The sequence below is a fragment of the Notechis scutatus genome, chromosome 1, assembly GCF_049901735.1.
Source record: "Notechis scutatus isolate UNSWTSFEM ecotype Mainland chromosome 1, rNotScu1.2, whole genome shotgun sequence".
Lineage (NCBI taxonomy): Eukaryota > Metazoa > Chordata > Lepidosauria > Squamata > Elapidae > Notechis > Notechis scutatus.
This window is the reverse complement of record NC_142009.1, coordinates 130,713,979-130,737,824: the sequence shown is the minus strand read 5'-3', so window position 1 is coordinate 130,737,824 and position 23,846 is coordinate 130,713,979. Positions and strand designations below refer to the sequence as shown.

Genomic DNA, 23,846 nt, shown 5'->3' with positions numbered 1-23,846 from the left:
CTGGCTCTCTTCATGTGGATCTACTGAGACATAAAGAGAATGAATGCATCAACAATGTCATCTAACGTGTGATGTACCAGTGTGAAAAGTCACTCCTCTCCCTAGTTTCGGTTATTAGTTGTACCACTCTTAAGCTTTGATAACTGCATCCAAATGTTCAGTCCTTCACATCACTAAGTAGGAACGTTAATGAATTCTCTATGGCAAACTGCTTCATTTCAGTAGCATTTGAAGGTTTTCTAGTGTGACCCGTACACTTCAGTGCCTGCTGTAACATTTGAGTGGTGTTTATGACTTTGATATTTTTCATTCTAAAATAAGTAGTTTGTTTTTCTTTATTCATGTTCTTGGAGACTTACTTGTATGTTTGGGATCACCATCTCGTGGTTTCTACTTCATTTAGGAGACAAAAGATCTAGTATTCTTCTGTGAAATCTTCCGAAACAAACAGAATTCCCCTTCCTTTAAATAATGGCACATCCAGATTCTGAAGCAGCAAAGAAAACTATGATGCTACCATCTCTATGATTGGACAAGTGGTATGATATTCTTGTTGTGGAATACGATACTTGGTTTCTAATAGCCATAGCTTCATGTAGCTTGAAAAGTTGTACTTTTGATTCATCTGTCCACAGAACATTGCTTCACAAGTCTGGAGAGTCACCCAGATATTTTTCTTCCAAACTTGAGATGAGCACTAATGTTATTTTATGAGCCATGACTTCTGTCTTGCTATTCTCCCATGAATTTCATGTTTTCTCGGTTTGTTTTCTTTTCTTGATGTTGGAGTCCTAAAAACTTATTTTAATAAAGGTTAGTGAAGACTGCGAGTCTCCGGATATTGTTCTGGGGTCCTTTGTGACTTTTTGAACCATTTTATGCTGTGCTCTTGGAGAGATTTTAACAGGATAACTGTTCCTTATTGTTCCAAATCTTTTCATTTTAAAACCATATCTCCAATTATAGACTGGTGGATTCTGAAGTTTCATATAAGATTTTGTCATTTCTTCTAGAGAGACAGGTATCAATGTTATTTCTATGAAGGTCTTCAGAAATTTCTTTTTAGTAGGGCACAATGTGCCACTAAGAAAAATCAAAGTTTGTGTAAAATATATAAAGCTGGATCAAATCAGCTGACAATTTACTAAAGTACTTGTTGGTCCTAATTAACCCTTTAGCTACATCAACCAAATTAGAAGGAGAGGGATTAACTTTTTCACTCTGACAAATTACATGTCAGATAACTCTGTTTATTAAAAAAAATGAAACAAATTTGAAACCTTTGGGTGATTTCTTCACTCAAATTTCCTTTTCATGAGTATTTTTGATAAAATCGACAGCAGAGATATCCAAAAATCCAGAAAATATACTTTTTCACATAATTGTACATTAAGTACAAATACATGATCATCAGATAGGGTTATCCCAGAGAAGAAATGAGAGCATTTTAAAATACAAACAATTCCAAAATGTATCTGAAATTTTAATGTAATTCATCTTTGAATCTTAAAATGGGTATTTTTCATTTGTTAACTTCCTGTTCCTAACCTGAGCTTTGAAGCAACTGAATATAGGATCTAAGCCATTAACAAGTGAAATTTGACAATGAGTTTTACGGCCAAATTTCAGTGGCAAATGAGAAGGATCTGAAGGGGCTACCAAAGTTGTGCAAAATATAATGAGAATTTTTTGCTACACAATTCTTAAAGAACAATGATTTACATATTTTGAGAATTAAAGTATAACTAAATCAACCTTGTAACTCTAAGTAGTCGCTTAAGCTCAAGAGGTGCCTATTCTAAATGTAAATTTTGAGGGTTTTTCACAACTGATTTTAAGGCAAATAATTTAGAGAGGTATGAACAAGAATTAATATTCTTGAAGAGCAATTTCCTCCATTGAGCTTACAGAACTATGAAGTGTTTAAAATGAAACTTGCATTTGGAGACTATTGTTTTGCAATTACTGTCACATATAATTTAACCAAAATAGTTTGATGTAAGCACCAATTATGTTCATTTCTCAAGCACAAGAATAAGCGCACCAACATGCCTACCGTCCCTGTCCTATTGTTTCTTTTATTTTTCTTATATGTATCCATTTCATGTATTCATAAACTATGTTTATTCTTATACCTATTATCTTGTAAGCAATTGACAAATCAAATTAAATAAATAAATAAAATAAAATATACAAGTACAATTACAAAGGGCCTTTTCCCACTGCTGTCCATCCATCCCTTCATAAAGAATATTGTGTGAAAGTTGCTGTTTTCACTGGCAGTCCTTATTTTATATCTATTGTCTCTGTTCCTAATCATTGTCGACATTTGACTTCTCTCCAAAGCAGTGTTTCTCAACCTGAGCAATGTTAAAATATGTGGACTTCAATTTATTTATAGTTTATTTATTTATGTATCAATTTTATTGGCCACCCCTCTTACTATAAGATAACTCTGGGCGGCTTACAGACATAAAAATATATCTACCTTAAAACAAGAATAAATTAAAATCAAGGACACGTGGCGAGTGTGACAGCCACCTGCTTCTCAAGCAGGTATCACAAGTCCAAGAGAATCCCCAAGTTGTAGACCAGAACTGATTGAGGCAGTGCCACCCCATCCAGAGTCAAAGATAACAAAGTCCCAGATTCTGGACCTCAGGGTATCCAAAGATATTCAGTCTTGCCAAGGTTCAGTCGAAGCCTGTTTTCCCTCCATCTAGCCTCCCACAGCCTCCAGGCACCATGAGAGAGCAGCCATAACATCACTTGGGTCACCAAGAGTAAAAATATAGAATTGGGTGTCATTGGCATACTGTAAATACCTCAACCTTTGGTGACGGATGATCTTGCCCAGAGATTTCATACAGATGTTGAAAAGGAGTGGAGAGAATATTGAGCCCCGCAGCACATCACAAATAGCAACTGAGGACTGGATCTCTCTGGACCAATATCCAGAATTCTTCAGGCAAGCATGCCAGCTGAAGGATTCTGGGAGTTGAAATCCACGCAGCTTAAAGCTACTGTGGTTGACAAACACTGCTCCAAAGTAAAGGCGACAAAGCTTTATAGATTTTATACATCTTGAAGCTGGAGTAAGAGGAAAAACATGACTTTAATGCTAGTATAGTAAAGGATGACTTAACTCCCAGATCAAATCTGTGCCACAATTAAGTGCAAGCAGGAAAAGACCCAATGTCATTCTGAAATCTTAGGCACCAGCTACATTATGTCATGTTACCATCATTGGGAGACACAGGTCTAGGAGCCTGTTTTTCTTGACTTGCTTTGTCAGATTTGGCATAATAAACGGAGATCCTATCACCTCCTCCTTGTCTTGATACTTCTATGGGAGTCACAATGCGATTTCTTTGCTTAGGTGCTTCTATAGGAGGCTGCAACAAATACAAATCCCAAAATGATGGATTTATTTCTTTGGTGTTCAGAACTCTCGAATTCTCTCCCTCTCTTTGTTCTGGAGTGCCAGTGTGGTACAGAGGTTTTGGTGTTGGACTGCAAGTGGGAAGACCCAGCATTAGTGCTTTCTAAGGCACAGGGGTCTGCCTTGGGTACAAAGCCAACTGGGCGACATTGGGCCAATCACTCTCATCCGACAAAGGAGATAAGGGCAAACCACTTCCAAAATTATGCCAAGAAAATGCAGGGACTAGTCAAGGCAATCACCAAAAGTCAATACTAACTTGAAGGCAAAATAAGTAAAATAAAAAATAAAGTAAGTAAAAAGAAGAGTAAAAATATAATACATCAGCTCACAGTCCAGTGGTAACAAAGAGAAATGGACTGGAGAATGAGAACATATGGCACAGCTCTTTCCTTTGTTAGAAAATATCCATTTTTAATGACCATTTCTTCAGCAATTGTTCAAAGGTACAAGGGCTGAATGGTTTTTATGCCCCGTCCTCAAACTTTGGGCTGTTACTGTAACCCAAAGATAACATGACCTCCAAACCCTTCTAAGGTGCTGCCACAAAGAAGAGAGATCAATCTATTTTTCAAAGCACCTGAAGGCAGGACAAGAAGAAATGGGTGGAAACTAATCAAGGAGAGAATCAACCTAGAACTAAGGAAAAATTTACTGTCATTAAAACAATTAATCAATGGGATAATTTGCTCCAGAAGTTGCAGGTGCTCCAACACTGGAGATTGGACCAACCATTTGTCTGAAATGGTACAGGGTTTCCTGATTGAGCAAGGGGTTGGACTAGAAGACCTCCAAGGTCCCTTCCCCCTTCCAACACGGTTATTCTGTTTTATTCTGATTCCCTGCACTCTGCAGTCCCTGCTATCCTGCATTCTGCAGATAATATGGGTGAATAGCAGGAGAGCTATTGTATTCTATGTTATAAGGAAGAAAGGTAGGATGTTACATCAGCAAAGTAAGACGGGACACAGAGTAAATCCTTAACTCTATATCTACACCCTACTGCCCATGGTGGAATGATGCTAAAGTATTAGTACCATTAGATTTGGACAAACAGCCAATTCCAAGAATGATACTCTTTCTTGTATAAACTGCACTTATAACAAATTGGCTGTTAGTGAGTTGATGTATTTGATTATTATATTTTTGGGATTTACCAAGATTCTGCTTTTTGCATTGCCATAAAGGAAGAATAACATTTGTGCTGTGATGCTATGGTATTATATTTTGTAATACATGATATGCAAAAATTGTAGAGCAATAACTAAAAATCATTTAGACTGAAAGTTTGCCCATATAAATTTAGCTCAACTGCAAGACTTAATGGAGCTCAAGCAGTATTAAGAGTGAATGTTACGTATATACACTGCATATTTCATAGCATTTTAAAACAAATTCTTACCTTTTTCATAGGGGGCTTTTCTGGAGGTTCTGGTGAATTTGAAAAATCCCTAAAATGCAAAAAATACATAAATAATTATTTATAAATGTAACTGCAAATAATATTATTGTAATTATGTTTATTTAATAGAGTGAGAACTACCATTCAGATTCATAAATAACTTTCAGATTAGTTGGTCACAGACTACTATAATCCCAGTAGTGAGCATGAGAACATTTTTTTAAAGAAATAGAAAGGTGAGGGAATAGAAAACCTTTCAAAGACATCTTAGGATTTAATTTGCAGTAGTATACAATCTTTTATGAGCCTGGGTTAAGGGGAAAAAATCAATAACGCTAGGATAAACACTAAATTTGTTCAAATTTAGTTTAATTAAATTAAATTTAGTATAATTATTCATCGCATATTCCCTAGACATTTATCAGTAGGTCACACTAAAACTTTCAATATACTGACATCTTTTGGCAGGACTCTGGAGCTGTACCTTAAACATTTCAATGTTAGACATTGTTTACTCTAATTTAAGGGCAGGATCTAGTTTTCAGACCTAAATTTTCTTCCTAGATTTCATCTTTCAGGTAAATGAAATTTTTTTTACCGCTAGATACTGTCCTAAAAGTACTTCATTCCCTTTTTTTTTTCTGATGTGAAACAATTCAGACTGCTTGCAACCTAAACTGTTACTTTTCAGGATGGGCAGAACATATAAAGGAATAGAACATTTCACATCCCACAAAGTATCTGAATGAAATAGGCCTGCTCAGAGCTAGACCACACCCAGGACTTTGCGAACCAGCTTCAGATTGTAGTTTGGCAATTACTTTGAGAAACTGTCAAGTCGCCCACAAAACATCATGTTTTAGAGAATTCTGATAGTGTCTGGAAGGGAAGGGAACATTCTGGAATGTTCTGAAGCTATTCATTGCTGAATTATTAAGTTTAACATACCCTTGTATTATTATTACAATCCATCCATAATTTTATTTCTGGTATTTCTCTTCATTTGGCTTATAGGCACAATTTACCCTAGATCCGTGATGGTGAACCTATGGCACGTATGCCAGAAGTGGCACGCAAAGCCCCTTCTGCCAGCACGTGAGAGGTCACCCGGAAGAGCCCCACTGCGAATGAGCGCGTGCACCGCCATCCGACAGCTGATTGTCGGGTATCTGGCACGCGCATGCATGCGATGCAGGGGTGCATGGGAGACGTGCATGCATGTGCAGAGATGCGCAGCGTGGGGGTCTTGCACACATGCACAGAGATGCGCAATGTGCATGGGAATCATGCATGCACAGAGATGCATGGCACAGGGGGTCATGTACGCATGCGCAAGGGGCATGGGGAGGCAGCAAGCATTGCCTTCTGGGTGCTGGCACGTGCGTGTGCGCAAGCTCACACACAATTTTCGGCACGGGAGCCGAAAAAGATTAGCCACCACTGCCCTAGATGTTTCCTTTGTTACCCTTCATTGTCCTTGTCTTCAAATCTATACGTTATGGAATGTATGAACATTTTTAAAAATGATATCTACTGTACATTGTGGAATGGCAAGGGTATTAGAGCTTGCTTTAATAATATTTTACATGTCTCTTATATGGAACAAAATAATGAAATCAGTGACTAATATATTAATTACCATAGAAGCATGCCTTCAATAATTAAAAAATAAAGGAACAGCAACAATGAGATAGATACCATTGTTTAAAAAAATCTTTGAATGTTTTAACTCAGTATTATTGACATATTAACAATTAAGCTATTATATTATACTGTATATTAAATAAATACTTTATTATTCCAGCAAACTAATATTAAACAAATTAGAATAGAGACAAATGAGTGTATTTAAAAAGCTTTGGGTTAAAGGAGGATTTAAACAGTTAAATCTGCAGATCAACTTCATATTTTTCATTTCAGAAGGGAAAAAAAACCCTGCAAAATACATGCAATCCAAGTAATCATAAATCTTTAACTTAACTCTCAGAAAAATAAAGTTTTTGGCTCAGCTAGAGCTGGTTTTCAACAACAAGCTACATAAGATCAGTTTAGACAAGACCTAGCTTACCGACGAATATTTTCTGGAACCTTAGGATGATGCCAGTATGGCAAATGCTGAAATCTTTCTCTGCCACACGCGATATAAAATTGGTTATCTTCTAATTTATCAGGTCCATCTACAGGCTGACCATTTAAAGTAAACAATCTATAAAGGAGAGGAAATTAATATGGGTATAAGTATACTTAAATGACATTATAAACTTTACTCACCCTAAAATGTTTACTTTTATATTTTGAATTCTACCTTTGGTCTTCAATTATGTAAAACCAAAACAAAGAGAAGTACTGGTAAATTTGAAGGACCTCAAGACCCAAGCAGGAACAGAATGGAATTATTATAAAAGGAAAATTAAAACACAATAACTATAAAAATACACAGAAACAATGACCAAAGTGAAGAGATAACTTTCTGATTCTAACATTGAGAAAATTAGTAATCATTGCATCCAACTCCAAATTTTAGACAGGATAGAAAAAAGCAATACACATTAAAATACCTTTCAGTGTAAATCAGGATTACATCTTGACTGCAAGTTAAAGGCAAATACAGAGAAAAAACAGCTTACCTAAAGCTTGCAGTGCTATCCATTGGCAATGCTACAAAGAAATGTGGTTACTTAAGTTGTAAGCCAAATCATGTACTCCAAATTCATGTAGAAATCTCATGTTCCTTCAACTTGCATGCAAACTGACAGGAGTTTTAAATATTCAAGAGCAAAAACAAATTAGACAATAGAGTCTTCCAAACTATAGTTTACAAATCTGAAAAGGTCCTCAGAATAACAGATTTGGAATGGACATTAGAAAACCCTATATCACTTCAGACAAATGGCTGTCCAATCTCTTCTTAAAATCATTCAGTGTTGTACCATCCACAAGTCGTTCCATTGATTAATTGTTCTACCTATCAGGAAATTTCTCCTTAGTTCTAGGTTGCTTCTCTCCTTCATTAGTTTCCATTCATGTCTTCTTGTCCTGCCCTAGGTGCTTTGAAGAATAGGCTGACTTCCTCTTCTTTATGGCAACACCTGAGATATTGGAATACTGCTATCATGCCACCCCTAGTCCTTCTTTTCATTACACTAGACATACCCAATTCCAGCAACCGTTCTCTATATGTTTTATTCTCCAGTCCCCTAATCATCTCTGCTGCTCTTCTCTGCATCGTTTCTTGAATCTCGACATCTTTTTTACATCGTGGCAACCAAAACTGGATGCAGTATTCAAGTGTAGTCTTACCAAGACATTGTATTAATACTTTACGTGATCTTGATTCTATCCCTCCATTAATACAGTCTAGGACTGTGATGGCTTTTTTGGCAGCTGCAGCACACTGGTGGCTCATATTTAAGTGATTGCCCACTAGGACTCCAAGATCCCTCTCACAATTATTACTATTGAAGTAGGTACTATTCTATACCTGTACATTTGATTTTTCTTGCCTAAATGTAGAACCTTTTTTCTTTCTTTCTTTGTCAACAATAACAACAGTTTGAATTTTCAACTCAACAATACAAGTTTCACTATAAATCATGTTTATTTGTAAGCCGTAAATTATAGTATAGTTTAGAGAGAGGGGATTTCCAGCAGTGGATGTCTATTATTTTGCTCTTTGGAAAACAGTAATCTCTCTGGAAAACAATGACAATTTAAGAAACCACCACTAGTACCCAAATTAGGGTGTGAGAATTATTGTCCTCATAACCTGATAGATTGTTTAGGATTTAGCCACTCTGCAAAGCACTTTAATACGTTTGATTCAGCAGCAAGGTTCTTCTGAAGTATGACTGCCTTTGGTGGTAAAGATTAGGACTTCAAAAACAATTCAAAACTACTTCAGAACTTGTGTAAGCACAAGCACAAATTGTGTGCAACCCTGAGGAAAAGATAATTCTGTTTTAAGAGTTTCATTAATCATGTAACTTTATCTTTCTTTTTCAGCTCATATGGAAGCCTACAAAAAAGCAGGTCACTTTAATGAATAACAGACTGACAGCCCTGTCTTAAATTTCTGCAAACTAATACTTTGATTATTACAGTTGCCCTAAAGTTCTAATTTAACTTCACTTTTAGGAAGGGCAAAAATTAATATATTAAGTATACTCTTATAAGGAAGTTATTATTTATTATTATTTAGCATATGACATCAGAGGTCATGCAATCACTGATATACAAATTTAGTTTAAATAAAGCATCCACATACACCTACATATGCACATAAAAGATATGTGGACAATACAATATAGGAGATTAAATGTTAAATTAAGATAAAACCATAATAAAATTACCATAATATGGAGCCATAGAATTCCAATAGGATAGATATTATAATTTGATACCTAAGGAAGCTAATTATGTAACTGCTTTTGGTGTGGTTGCAATGAGATCATCCCAGGTGCTTCGAAATTTCCTGAAGAGGCATTTTTGAACTATATGTGTTATAGTTTGTTCCGGTGTAGCACAATTGCATTGTGGCTCTCGCTCCACTGCTTTAGTTCTGGCATGGCCTGTCCTGATTGTATTCAGGTGGCTCCATATTGGGGGGGAGTGGGGAGGCAATGCATTCTTGGAATTGGTTTTGTTGGATATGTGTGATCTGTTTGGTTGTGGTTATCAAGTCACCTCTTAATTGCCATTCTTCATTCTTCATATAGAAGGTTTCTATAAAATTATCTTACCTATGAATACCCCCAGATTGAGGAATTACTTTTTCATTTACAAGTGCTAGGACGCCATTCCAATTATTTAGTGTAAATCTAGGTATAAGGATTTTCATGGGTGGTATCAAGAGATTTCCATTTGTGAAAACACTGTCAAAAACAAACATATATAAACCTAATTTTAATAGGACACATTATTGAAAATACATAAGCAGATCACTTTGATGTTATTTCATTAAGGATTCTCCCAGATCCAGCAATAAATTTTAAATCTTTAGAATCTTAATAGATTCTAAAGTCATTAGGTTAATGTTCATTATTTCAAAAATATAAATATGTCCAGTTGAAGAACTCAAGAAAGGTTCGGCTTTTGAAAATTTAATTATTTTCTCTCTATACCAACTGAAGATGCCCTCAACAATTCCCAGAGGAAATAAAGTGCAATTCTTTTAAAAAGCTAATCAAATCAATTGATTTTTCTACTGAGGCCTCTATTGGAAAATATTTCTTCCTTAACCTGTAATGGTATATAGAATTATTGTGGGACTAAAGTATACTGATCCAGATATGGTTAAAATGAAATCAATGCGACTTATGCTTCTAAGAAACTATGATTGAGATGTAGATACAAAAATCTTTGTTTAAAAGGAGTGACTTTGGATAATTTATCAGATGGCAGGCAGGCAGGCAGATAGATGATATAGAGAGAATGATAAATATATATAAATATAGATCTTCCATTCCTCCACTTTTTCTTTTACAATCATACATGTGGATAAGGGAAAGGAAATTTCTAACAAGCTTTGCTATGCAAAGGATTGTTCTCAATACTACTGTTAACTTCCTTAACCATTTTACTTAAGTGTGTATCTGTTCCATTATATGAAAAATAAAATACAACTCAGCCTCAAGGGTTGAAGAATACTGTGATATCAATGTACTATATATTTCTGGAAAATTCTACTTTTTAGTTTCACATTCTACTTCTTTATCTATAGCAATATATCATTGAAACTATTTGTAGCAACTGTAGATTGTTGCTTTAAGTATTATTAAAACAGTTGCATAATATCTAGAAAAAAACATTCCAATATTGTTCTTAGTGCAGCAACATACCAAAATCACAACGTATTCACTAACCATCTAAATCAATTATGTAAATCTGGTTTCAGGCCAAATATTTGTGTCTGACTGATTCTTTAAAACAGGATTGTAAAGCAATGGAAGTTGCATTTGTAAGATATTTGGGGCCATCTAGTGGAACTGTCATTATATGCATATTAAAGTTTCTTTGTTGAAATAAATTTTAGTGGCACTTACATATATTTAAGGAAAGATCCATTATTCGATCATAATAAAGGCATAGTCAAACCCATTTGCAAGCATTGCAAAACATTGTCCCTTCCTTTTCTTTTTTATATATCCCAGAAGTTTGAAAAACTAAGATTGATATTGCTGCTAACTAAGCTTCATCCTTGTAAATTCTAGGAAAGTGAGATTGATAAATTACTCAAAGGTCAGTACTGAAAATGTAACATATGAATTTCTCAGTATCTTCTATATAAAAAAGAATTTGTTGTCTACTAAAATGGTCCAGTTGCAGTTTTGTTGCAACAAAAAGCAAGAAAAACTAATGTCTGCATGCTCCTACATAAACCAAACTGACCTTTTTTATTTGCTTGCAAACATTTTTCCCATCAGATAAACAAATATGCCTGGAAGATACCAGATTGGAGAAAACTGGCTTATGATTTTTTTTGTTTCATCTCACACCTGCTCTAGAGTCCAGAGCAGCATGCAAAATTGTCTTCCCCTATACCCAGAAAAGCCCTGCGAGGCAAGTAAGAAAGAAGCATAATTAGGCCCAAACTTATTTCTTTGATTGTTGTGAGCCACCCAGAGTCATTTTAGAGTTGGGTAGCCCAAAAATTTAATAAGTTATTATGGTTGGTCATATAGTCATCCAGATGTTTATAATGAATTTGGCATTTTTAATCCATCTTATTATTCTATATTAAACAGGGATGTGAATTCTTGCCCAACCCTCAAACTATCTTCAAACATGCTTTTTCAGTTAGACATAAATGGCAATGTAAGAACTCTTACAAACTTTAAAAGTAAATACTCACTTAATATTTCTTGGTTTATTATAAATTGATTGCCATTTGGAAGGAACTTTTATATTACTATGGACTACTGGTCGAATCTGCAAGAGACAGAGAAACTCCAGAATCTTAAAGGCCAGCTCAAGTTTGCCCCACATATCTGCACAGCTGTAAACAAGGCCAAATTTGAAATCTGAGTACACCTTTCTAATTATTCAAATTTTGACTAGAATGTATTGCAAAAAACTTTCCCTTAGAATTTAAGAAATCTTATCCAATAATTCATTTTGATTATCCTGACTGAATAATATTCATAGTTCTTACACATCAAGTTCCACGTCTTGTTGTTGTTTTATAAATTGCAATTACTTTCAATTTTTAAAACATTCTTTTCCATCAAAAACCAGAGTCCCATTCCTGCTATTATTGGGAAGCAGTGACTAGATGAAGACAGAATTGGGGTGGAGGGGGAACGCTGCTAAGAAAACAAAAACAAAAGCTATTTCTTGTGTGGAGCACACTCAGTGAGTGACAATTGCTGCTACACATGTCTGTTGCTGAGGTCCAGTCACTGATTCAGTCAGATAGGATACTGTTATTTGCATTCAGAAACCATTCCAGATGCTGGTAGTTATTGAAGGCAGGGACGTTCATTATGTGTAGACTATGTGTAAGGAAAGAAAAAAACAAAACAAAACAAGCAAGTTGGAAGAGAATATATATAAATTCATATATTATGGTTTATCAACCAATTACAGCATTTTACTGTGCTGCTTTGTAATCAAATGTAGGATAAATATGTGAACGCTCTATATAAAGTAGTAAATAAATTCAGGATTTCTATTTTACTAAACCTTAATGTACTGAATTAAATTAAGTTGGTACATGATAAATTGATAAAATGGATCCACTGTTTCCTTCACAACATTATTGGACATGGCACTGATAAGATACTCACCACCTCATCCCTCTTCTTTCGTTGAGGTTTCTTTGTCCCTATATCAGAGTAACTGCAGAAAAGTACATCACATTCTCATTAATTTGTCAATCAACTTGTAAATAGGGTCCAAAAGAGAAATCTGGTCCAATAAAGCAATCTTGCCTTATGTAGAAGCTCAATGTACCCAGATTCTCTTCAATTAAATGCCGGAACTACAGTAGTTTATGCCATTACTAAAGACAAAATGTATGTAGTAATGAACATTAGAAGAATAGGTTTAATAGGGAGATACATAGGTCTGACCCAGATTAATTCAGTCTTAACATATATCATTATCTAATCCTAATCCTAACCTTATATCAGTTTCCAATAACTGACTCACTATAGCAGGGGTATCAAACTCAAGAACTGCGGGCCAGATCCATAGATCTTGGAGGTGGGGCTGTCCTGGAAACAGCGAAGGACCAGCCTGCGGTGCCTCTGCCAGCAAAAATGGAGCTCAGGAGAACTGCGTGCAGCCCTCCCAAGTTTCACTGGCAGAGTTGCAGGAGGCAGTCACAGCCCGTTTTCACTGGCAGATCGCTTGGGCCACCACAGGCACCCCCTACAGAAGTGACGTCCAGCTGGCTATGCCCACCCTGGCCATACCCCCCCCACACGAGGTCAAACACAACCCTGATGTGACCCTCAATTAATTGGGTTTAACACCCCTACACAGATTTTACTATTTACCAATCCACTAAAATCCACACACCATACTACTAGGGTTCTAACAATAGATATTTCATAGAAATATCTGCAGCAAAAAAAAAGCTAAAGTAACAATACCACATCAGTTAACAATTTAAGCTGAAGTGTTGGTTTACTTCAAATATTATCATTTACAACTGTCATTTCAACAAAAACAATTTCATTGCTCATATCTTTACATACATAAAAAATTATAAGCCACAGAATGTCAAGATTATTTAATTATCCCTCAAAATGATGAACAGTATAAGCAGGAAAAACGTATTTGATCTAAAGGCTAAGCAGATAATAAATTCCCCCTTATGTCTATTTTACAGACAGTTTTTATTATTAAACACTCTTTACATATGTTTCTAACAAAGCTTTCTACTTTTGGTGACCCTCTGTGGAGGAGACAGGAGGTATGCAGTGGGACAAACCCAAGAATTGAGGTCCCATCAGAAGCTCTGAAATTAACTCTCAGATAAATAGTCTGTATGATTTGAACGGAGTTAGATGACTATGGGGAATTAATTTATGTATAACTGGGACAATTTTGAGCTGAAGACTCTTTGTTATTCTCAGGACACATGAATCCTTCACTTGCTTTTCAAGTTAAACCTAACATGGGAATTAGACCACCATGTATTTTGTGGCTCTATTTAGAGATCTATAACAGCATAGAGAATGGAGATGGATTACTTTTTGCTGAAATATATACAGCAGACATAGCTAACTATGATGGAAAAGGAATTCTAACCATTTGGTATCTGGGAATTCACCAGCAAATTCTGAAAATCTGCAGGAGGTCTGAGGTTCCTTCCTTCCTTCCTTCCTTCCTTCCTTCCTTCCTTCCTTCCTTCCCATTCATCCATCCATATTATTCCTATAATACTGTACAATTCTAATCAGCAGATCCCCAAATTAACATTTCATTAACATTTCAATTTCTTCACAAAAATCCCAAAAGTGGTTTCCAAGTAGAATTAAATTCAGTGTTTCTTTAGTCAAAGCTGTCAATTTCATCATCTCCATCATTTCCATCAGCTTCACCATCCATTCTTCCATTACAGGTATTTGTAATTCTTTCTACCTTTGTGCATATAAAAGTCTCACTGCTGTTATCATATATAAAAATGAAGTTTCATGAGATGTTTTCCATTTGTATGTCTATTAAACCAAAAAGAAAAATCTCTGGTTTCAATTGCACATTACTTTTTAAAATCTTCTGCATCATAATATATGCTGGATCCCAATATTTCCTAGCTTTCTTGCATGTCCACCAAAGATGAAAAAATGTACCTTCAGTTTGATTACATTTCCAATGAATATTTGAAATTCCCCTGTATGTTTTTGACATCTTATCTGATGCCATATACCAGCAGTACATAATTTTATAAAAATTGTCTTAAATAATTTTACACTGAATTATAATCTTAAATTCCATATGTTCCCCAATTGATCCAAAGGTACAGTATTTTTAGCACTATAAGATACACCTGACCATAAGACACACCTAGGTTTAGAAACAAGAAAAAAATATCACACAGAGCCTGAGAGGACCACAGATAGGTGTTCTCTCATGTGCCAGCTCTGCCTATTGACTACTACACTGCGGAAAAGAGACAGAAGAGGCAGGCAATGACGAAGACAGAAGAGGCAGGGTTCAGCACTGTAAAAGGACCCCACGGCCCGGCTGCTTTCACCAAAGGACTGGCACCGACGCAGCGACATTTCCACCTACTTTTTTGGGGGGGAATGCGTCTTATGGAGCGAATAATACGGTATATTATATCTTAAAAATTGCCCATTTTATCATACATATTTAATTTATCCTGTTTTCTATAAGTTTATAGAAGTTAGCAATAATATGATCATCTTTTATACACAACTCCGCATCAAATTTAGTCTTACCATGTTCAAATTCATAATTCTTATCAAGCTTAAATCTTATTAACTGAGCATAGGGAAACCAATGGCACGTAAAACCTTCCCAACTCCTCAGATCAACAGAAGTTAACCAATTTTGTTTAAAAATCATTTCGCTTCTCAAAAAATATTCTTGGTGTGACAAACATAAATGGATTTTAGAAGACAATTTTGCCTTCTATCTATTCCAAATTCTCAATATGGCACGTCTAACAAAATGATTTTTAAAATCTACCGTATATTAATTAACCTTAACTTTATTGTACCACAAATAGCTGTGTCAATCAAATCTTAAATTATGTCCTTCCAATTCTAATAACCGCCTATTTCCTAGAGTCACCCACTTTTTCATGCATATTAAAAAACAAGCTGCAAAATACAGTTTCAAATTTGGTAGTCTTGACCCTCTTCTTTCTTTACTATCCTGTAGCACTTTGTATTTAATTCTTGATTTCTAGCCTTGCCAAAAAAAATTGAAAATATCTTTTTGCCACTGCTTAAATGCTATATCAGGCATCAATGTAATCTGGAATAAAAATAACATTCTAGATAAAATATTTATCTTAATCACAGATATTCTTCCCAACTGCAATTTTTTCCATCTCAACATATCTTCATTAACTTCATTCGAAATTTTGACATAGTTATTTTGACAACATACAATTCATATTAGTCAAAACAAGATCCAAATATTTAACCTTTTTCTCCATTTTAAAACCAGATATTTTTCATCAGATCCTCTTGATCTTATGCAGTCATATTTTTACCAAGATCGTGTTTTGTTAATTAATCTTAAAAATGCTATAATGCCAAAACCTTACAATTTTTTAAATCAAAAATTCAATCCCTTCCAGAGGGTCTTGTAAAATCAAAACCAAATCATCATCAAAAGCTACCAATTTAAATGTCTCATTTTTAATTTTTAGACCCATTATCTTTCATCTTGTCTAATAGTTCTACTCAAAACTTCAATATTTCTTTGTTTCTATGGAAAACAGGACTACATCAAGAAAGAACAAACAGCACAAGATGAACCATACTATTCATCAAAAATTAGCTGTATCTACACTGACATTCATTTTATTGTAATTGAGTTCATTATGATTCTAGGAAAAAAAGAAAGCATCAAATGCCATTTTGGACTTCAAAATGAAGAGATAATGAGCCCAAAATTTATGTTGTGAGACATTTGTTAAGTGAGTTTTGCTCCATTTTACGAGCTTTCTTGACACAGTTGTTAAATGAATCACTGTAGTTAAGTTAGTAACCCACACGACCCGAGGTCATAAATAAAAAACAGTTGGCAAGGGTCTGGTTTTTGATCACATGATCATGGGGATACTGCAAAGGTTGCAACTGTGAAAAACAGTCATGTCACTTTTTTCAGCACTGTTGTAACTTTGAACAGTCACAATGAACTGTTGTAAGTTAAGGACTACCTGTACTTGGGTGTGAGTCTCAATGATCCTAGTGAGACTTAATTATGAATAATTTTTCATACAGACAAAAGACTTTGAGGACAAGTTTGGATATATAAAGTATATCGGAAGTCATTTCCAGTTTTTTAATAGTAACAACAACATATTTTAACCAAGTGAACAATGAAACATTATCATAAAAATAAATCTTAGTCCTTTCAATCCAATCTAGGCAGTTGATAAGTGATTTTACCAGCTGGCCAGTAATTTATGAGCAAGCCAATCACTACAACTCTCCCCAAAATTAGCTATTGTTTAAGCCAAATCAAAGTTTTTATCACCCTCCACTTTCTTAAGGAAAAAAAGAAAGCATGTGATCCAAGGTAAAGATCTACTTATTGGCCTATACCAGGGGTGTCAAACTCGCCATGTCACGTTGCTGTCACATGACATTTCATGACATTTTCCCCCTTCATGGAGTTGGGGGTGGAAGTGGCCTACATATGACTCATCCATCCCATGGGCCGCCAGTTTGATACCCCTGGTCTATACTGTAATACCTGTTCTTAATTTCCTTGCTCCAGCAAAAAGAAGCATGTAAAATCACACTACTCATTGACTATATTCATAAAGCACATAGCTTGGTTAGTGAATTACCCATTTTTCTCTGAACTAATCAATAGCTTGGGATCACACAACAATCAATGGCAAAAACTCTAGCCAAAAATAAAACAGAGGGGGTCCTTGGTGCTCTTTGAGCTTGGTTGACTTCTTGCAAATGTTTCATTACTCAAACTAGGTAACATTATCAGTACTCATGTTAAAGGTAAAATTAAGCAAGCTTATGTGACTACTAAATGTGTAATGCAGAGGTGTCAAACTCACGTCCCTGGCCAGATGCGTCACATGCTGGCCCCATCCCCGCCCGGTTTAGCAAAGGGAAAAAAAGTTCTGATACGTCATGATACGTGATGCCCTCATGACAACACGAGTTTGACACCCCTGGTGTAATTTTGTTTGTTTGTTTGTTTATTATTATTATTTATTTATTATTTATTTGTTTGTTTGTTTGTTTGTTTGCTTATTATTTATTTATTTATTTATTATTTATTTATTATTTTTAATGGATCTAGATGTTGCTTTGCAACTCCTTCCCTATCCAGTTAGACAATGGCAAGGGAGCAGACTGAATTTCATATTGCACTTGAGCCTTAAATAATTAGATAAATCCAAGGCAGAGTAATAAGGAATATCAAATTAGCAACCAGGGTTGGGTTGGAGCAGATCAGTTATACACTTCCAAAAATGGACTGCCTATGGAAAGAGAGAACACAGTGCAAAAATATACATATAAAGTTAATATTTTTTACATACGAATTCTAGATTAACTAACAATTTGAGACATTTTCTATTTTGTGGGGTTTTAAAACTATTATTCAGAGCATTTAATCCCTAGTATATATCATCAGGCAAGCTATAAATCCACTGACTTAATCAGTTTCCAATGCAGACTATGAATCCTGCAAAGGCAAATGGAGTTCACCTACCACAAAGATGCAGGAGAGAGAAAAAACTTTGCAAGGAGGATTTTTGAATTTCCTACTAACATTTTCAGTATTATGCTAAACTCAGCTTTTAGCATCGTTTTTTTTTTTTTCTCTTCATTTTGGCAATACTGGGTAAAGGTTTAAAATTAGCACCGTGCAAATTTTCTTTGGCATTTGTACTACCTGGATTTATCCCATAAAATTGAGGAGGAAGGAGAGCAAAAGAAACTTTGCAAAACTTTTAAAGGTCCAAACGACTGCAGTGGTCCGATCTTCATACTTACTTTAGCTTCCTAAACTTCTCCCTGCCAGCAACCACATATCTACCTCCCTGCTGCAATTCCGGTAGGTCTGTAATAGTATGCCCTTGACTGGGTGTATAGAGCTTCCGCACCCCAAAGGGTGTTGGCACACCTTCATTCAGCTGGATCATTAAGGCTTCAAAGGTGGGCACGTATCGAGGGTTGATTATAAATTTCCTCCCCAAGTAGAACGGATCCCCGTTACGGTAGACCCAAATTGTCCGGGCAGGGGTGGAATCTGTTAAGCTGTGCATCGCCCGAGGTGTCCCAACCATGCTGAATTCTACTACTTTCGACCGAGGGTTGGGAAAGGCAGACAATACCGCGGGACATCGAAACGAAAAGAACTGTGAGAGACTCCCATCTACTCCCCGCCCCCCCCAAAGCAAAGTAAGTGGGGCCAAAAAAAAAAAAAAGTGGGGAGGGGGTTTCAGAGACTGCCTAAGCCTCTCGTTTAAAAGATCCTGCTTCAGCAACCTCCTACCTCATAGTGTCACCAAGACTGACCCCCAGCCCAGCCCACCCCAAGCCCCCCCGTCCTCCCCGACAAGCCTTCCGACGGGCATCTTTGTCTCACCCCGCTTTCACCTCAACCCAAGCGGGCTGAACGTCACGCCAAGAGGGAGGGATTGTGACTCACAAGATTACACCAAGTATCCCGCGAGGGAGAAGCGGTGCAGTTGCCTCGAAACCTTATGAGGATGGGGGAGTAAGTGGGGGGGAGAGAGTGGAGTGGGGAGGGGGGGCGTGGAAGGCAAGGCGAGAGAAGGAACCTCTTCCACCACAGAGCTTTCGCTCAGGCCTCATCGAGGAGGCGGCGAGGGAGGGAGGAGCTGCTCTGTGTACTCTGCAGATCGGCAAGAGAGAGTCTCTGCTTCAAGGTCCCGGGGGCTCTGCTGTCGCCTTTCGCCCGCGGGAAAAGTCTCCAAGAAAGACTTTGAAACGTTGCTGAGTCGGGAACGGTTGGTTCTTCGCTCGTTCAGACGACGCTCAGGCACAACCTCGGAAAAGAGAAACTTTGTCCTCAGTTCCCGGATGGGGAGATTGAGAGACAATTGAAGGGATTGGCAGCAAAGGGGAAACGGCGGGTCGATAGACACGGCAGAAACGGAGCCAAATTCGGGCAGGGAGACTTCCCTGATGGTACAGCGTGTCACCCTTGCAAGGCAAGCTTAGAGTATGGGGGATTGTTTAGAAAAAGGAGGAAAAAAAAGGAGTGTGCAGAGATGGATAGCCTAACCAAATTATTAAAAAACCACAACGATACTACAAAGTTTGAAACTGTGGGTATGAATGGTTCAAGAAAAAGCAACATTTGACAACTGAATAAGTTATGAAACTGTGAAGGACGTGCGTTTAATTATAAAGTATTCTGTGAAATTAAAACATTAAAAGAACGAGGAAGGTATTGTAAACAAGGTAGATCGCGTCAATGTTATGGGGTAAAAGAAGAAAAGAAAAGAAAAATGTAACCAATGTTCAATACCTGCTGCAAAATGTATATATGTATATATATTTGTTTATATGTTTGTTTGTTTCTTTTTAAATGTTTTAAATATATGAAACTTAAATAAACTTTATTAAGATTTTAAAAAAAAGAAAAAGGAGAAAAAAAGAGAAACTCCCAATAGAAGAACAGAAGACATTATTTTACTTGTAATAATGGTTAAAACGATCCAAACAGGTAGGAGATGAAAACGTTCAAACTAGTATTAAAAACGTGCAAGTAACAATTAGTAGCTGGAGGAAAAAGCGGAAGAGGGCTGGCAGAGTGCTCTTTTTATTATTTTGCAAAACCTCGTTTCGTTTTGCTTTTTTATTTATTTTTTAATCTTTATGTACCTGCATATGTATCTTTTGTGTTTTGTTTGCATGCCTTAGCAGATAAGAAATAGATGTTTAAAACAACCAAAATTTCAACAGATCGTTATATCATCCTTTTCAATTCCCCTACACAATCTAGAAAACTTAGGTTATTTGATGCAGTTTTAGTGTACAGCCATCTGTGAATTGTTTTGTTAATCAGCTACTGTAATGACTTGCATTTGCATTTAAAACAAATGCGTCAGAAAACTTCAAAGAATTCAGTTCATATCCAAAAATATCTTCCAGAATATTTTTTAAAGAATCTGTTGTGCTTTGATTTATACTGAATGTATACTGCTAAATATTATTTGACTTACTCGCAATATGAATTGCCTTAACTAAAGGGTATCAAAGTAGCTTTCAACATTTGGTATGCATAAGCCATCATCAAGCTTTGGTTTATATTATGATTTGCATGTGTTTATTTGTTATGATTATGTAAAAATGAAAACCATTTGCTCTACAGAAAACCAAGGGAATAGGTAGTGGTGCAATATTTGGAAGTTCTTGATTTAAAAACAGGACTTTAGAAAAGACAGCCATTGTATTTTTCCAGACAGTGTTAATTGAAGATTTATTTATTTGGATCCCGTCTTTATTATTTTTACAAATAAAAGCAGTAACTGGGGATTTTCTGGAGCCATCACCTACTTTACAAATAATAACTTTTCCCTCTTCATATCAAAACCTTTAATACCTTATAAAGTGACATGTTTGTATGTGTGTGCGTGTCTTATTGCCTGGACTAGTTCCTGCAGTTTTCATGGCAAGATTTTGGGAACTATTTTGTGGTTGCTAGTGTTTAAAGGCATCAGGCTAGAAACAAAGAGATGCTGAGTTTTAGTCTTACCCTTGTCACACAGCCAACTGGGTAACCCTGAGCTAGTCCCAAAGCAGCCACAAACTACTTCCAAAAGTATTGACATGAAAACTGCAGGAACTAGTCCAGGAAATAAGACAGGCATCCATGCACACATGCACACACACATATGTACAAATATGTCACTTTATAAGGTATTAAAGGTTCTGATATGAAGGGGAAAATGTCACTCATTACTAGTTCTATTTTCCCAAAGTTCTAAACATGGTTTAAGCACATAGACCTGGATTGCACATCCAGAGCTGTACCAAGATCCTTGCAGATCCTCTGTCAACAAATCATACATAATAATTTATGTGGGCAGAATCGCCTTATGGGGGGGGAGGGAGGCAGCATAAAAATTTGATAAAAAATAGAGTAGCAGTAATATCTTAAAATATTTTTATAGGATACAAAATGTGATTTTAGGGAGAGAGTGTGTGTGGTGTGTGTGTGAGAGAGAGAGAAAAAGGAAAGGAGAGAGAGACAAAGAAAGAAAGAAAAGAAATAGGAAGGGGGAGAGAGAGAGAGAAAACTCTGTGCTATTATTTTAATTGTTCCATTATTTATCATGTGTTAATATTTTACACTGCCCCTACACCAAGAGTGATTCTACTGGCTTTCTTTTGCTTAGGGCTACCACATATTTTTCAGGGTTTACATGCATTCAATGTCTATAGTCCAGAGCCTAAATACATGTCTGTTTAAAGGGACTTTGGAGCTCTTCTAGTCAGGCAGGAAAACTGAGGATGCCAAACTCCGACTAGAGGTCCTGGGAAAGTGTCAGAATAACAGAATAACACTTAGAAGGGACTTTAGGGGGACCCCTATACCATTTCAGAGAAATGGCTGTCCAGTCTTTTCTTAAAAACTTCCACTGATTGAGCACCCAGAACTTCAGGAGACAAGCAGGTCTACTGGTTAATTGTTCTCACTGTCAGAAAGTTTCTCCTTCGTTTTAGGTTGCTTCTCTCTTTGTTCAGTTTCCATCCATTGCTTCTTGTTTGCCTTCTGGTGCTTTGGAAAATACATCCCCCCCCCCCGCTTTCTTTCTGGCAGCCCCTTAAAAGCCTGTTGCCTATCACACTCTTGGGCAAAGCATGTGAGCCATTTCCTCCTTTCAGTGGTCCATGAAAATACATCTATAGTATGTAGATAATAAAGTCAAAAAAAGGTGAACAACATTTTTACAGAACTATAGATAAGTTGAGGCTGGGTGTGACAAGGAATGACTGGGAAGGGAGGGGCCAGGTGAGGCAGCCCTTGACGTGAGTGACATTAAGTTGGGTACACCCACTCAGTCACATGACCACCAAGCCATGACCACCCAGTCACATGACCACCAAACCATGTCTACGCAGTCACATGGCCACCAAGCCACACTCACCCAATCACATGACCACCAAGCCACACCCACCAAATAAGCCACACCCACAGAACCGATAGTAAAAACTTTTGAATTCCACCACTGAACGGTAGGGATGTTTATCTCTTGGCTACTAACTAGTATTCATATGGATATTTGCAAATAAGATGTAGCTGCGGAAAATAGTGTTGAAGAGTTAGAGGTAGAGAAAGGATTGTGCTATGGCAGGGGTTTCAAACTTGCAACAACACGTCATGTGATGTATTACAACTTTTTCTCCCTTCGCTAAACCGGGGGAGGGGGCTGCGTGGCCAGTGCATGAAGCATTCTGGTCTGCAGGCTGCAAGTTTGACATCCTTGTGCTATGGGGATTTGTGTGGGAGCTTTAACTATCCTCCTAAGAATGTTACCTGTGGAAAGGAAGTGAGGGGCCACTGTGAAGAGAATTGCCTACCATGCATGAAAATGCAAGAGCTGACTCCTTTCAGTTGCTTTTTCATTACAATTTCTAAATCAGGGATGGGCTAGTAGTCCATTTCTAGTCACCTGTGAAGGAATCAAACAACACAGTTAAAAAGGACAAGATGGCTGCACCCAACATGTCTTGCAAAACATGGGTCATGCATCAGGACCAGACAAGGGATCCACATAACCTGTGACCACCAGGATCAGGACCATGTTGCCCACCCCTTTCCCTTGACAGAATTGTCTGAACAGCAAGTCTTGAGCTGGGGTAAGAGGGGGGGAAACCCCACCTTCTAGCACTTAAACCCATTTTCAGGCTGTCTCAGCTGTACTTGGACAATGCAATATAGGTAGTTGCATTTCTATTTGGATGGGAATCTCCAGGGAATCCTAGAACTTTGGGCTGAGTAAGGGAGACAAAAAAAACATCTAAAAGGAAATATTGGTCAACCACTGACACGTTGTCACAAAAATTAATGGAATCATGCATCTATCTGCTCACCAGAGGACCTGGGTTATATATATGGAATTTGATCAAGCACCAGAAGACATTAATTAAATTGCCATCCTTCTAATAGATAAAACTCCAAAAGCAAATGCTGTTTGAAATTTAATTAGTAAGCTTGATAGATGTTCCAACCAATTAATGCATTCAAGATTAATGCTCTTGTCTCTTAATTTCCATGCTCTTTGCACAATTTTACCACCTGACTTGCTCAAGGTCATATGGGACAGCCAATAGACTATAATTCCAC

General features: G+C 36.7%; 1 protein-coding gene across 1 annotated transcript in view; it reads right to left on the bottom strand.

The window, feature by feature from the left end:
* Positions 1–18,810, bottom strand: part of DCDC2C (doublecortin domain containing 2C) — a 35,733-nt gene extending 16,923 nt beyond the window's left edge. Inside the window, exons 1-7 of the mRNA XM_087952064.1 lie at positions 18,518–18,810; positions 12,629–12,680; positions 11,695–11,771; positions 9,584–9,715; positions 6,913–7,050; positions 4,845–4,893; positions 3,242–3,395 (exon numbers count right to left, since the gene is read on the bottom strand). Coding sequence (XP_087808190.1) covers positions 3,242–3,395; positions 4,845–4,893; positions 6,913–7,050; positions 9,584–9,715; positions 11,695–11,771; positions 12,629–12,680; positions 18,518–18,810 — 895 coding nt within the window. The remainder of the gene's footprint in view (positions 1–3,241; positions 3,396–4,844; positions 4,894–6,912; positions 7,051–9,583; positions 9,716–11,694; positions 11,772–12,628; positions 12,681–18,517) is intronic.
* Positions 18,811–23,846: the final 5,036 nt, after the last annotated feature.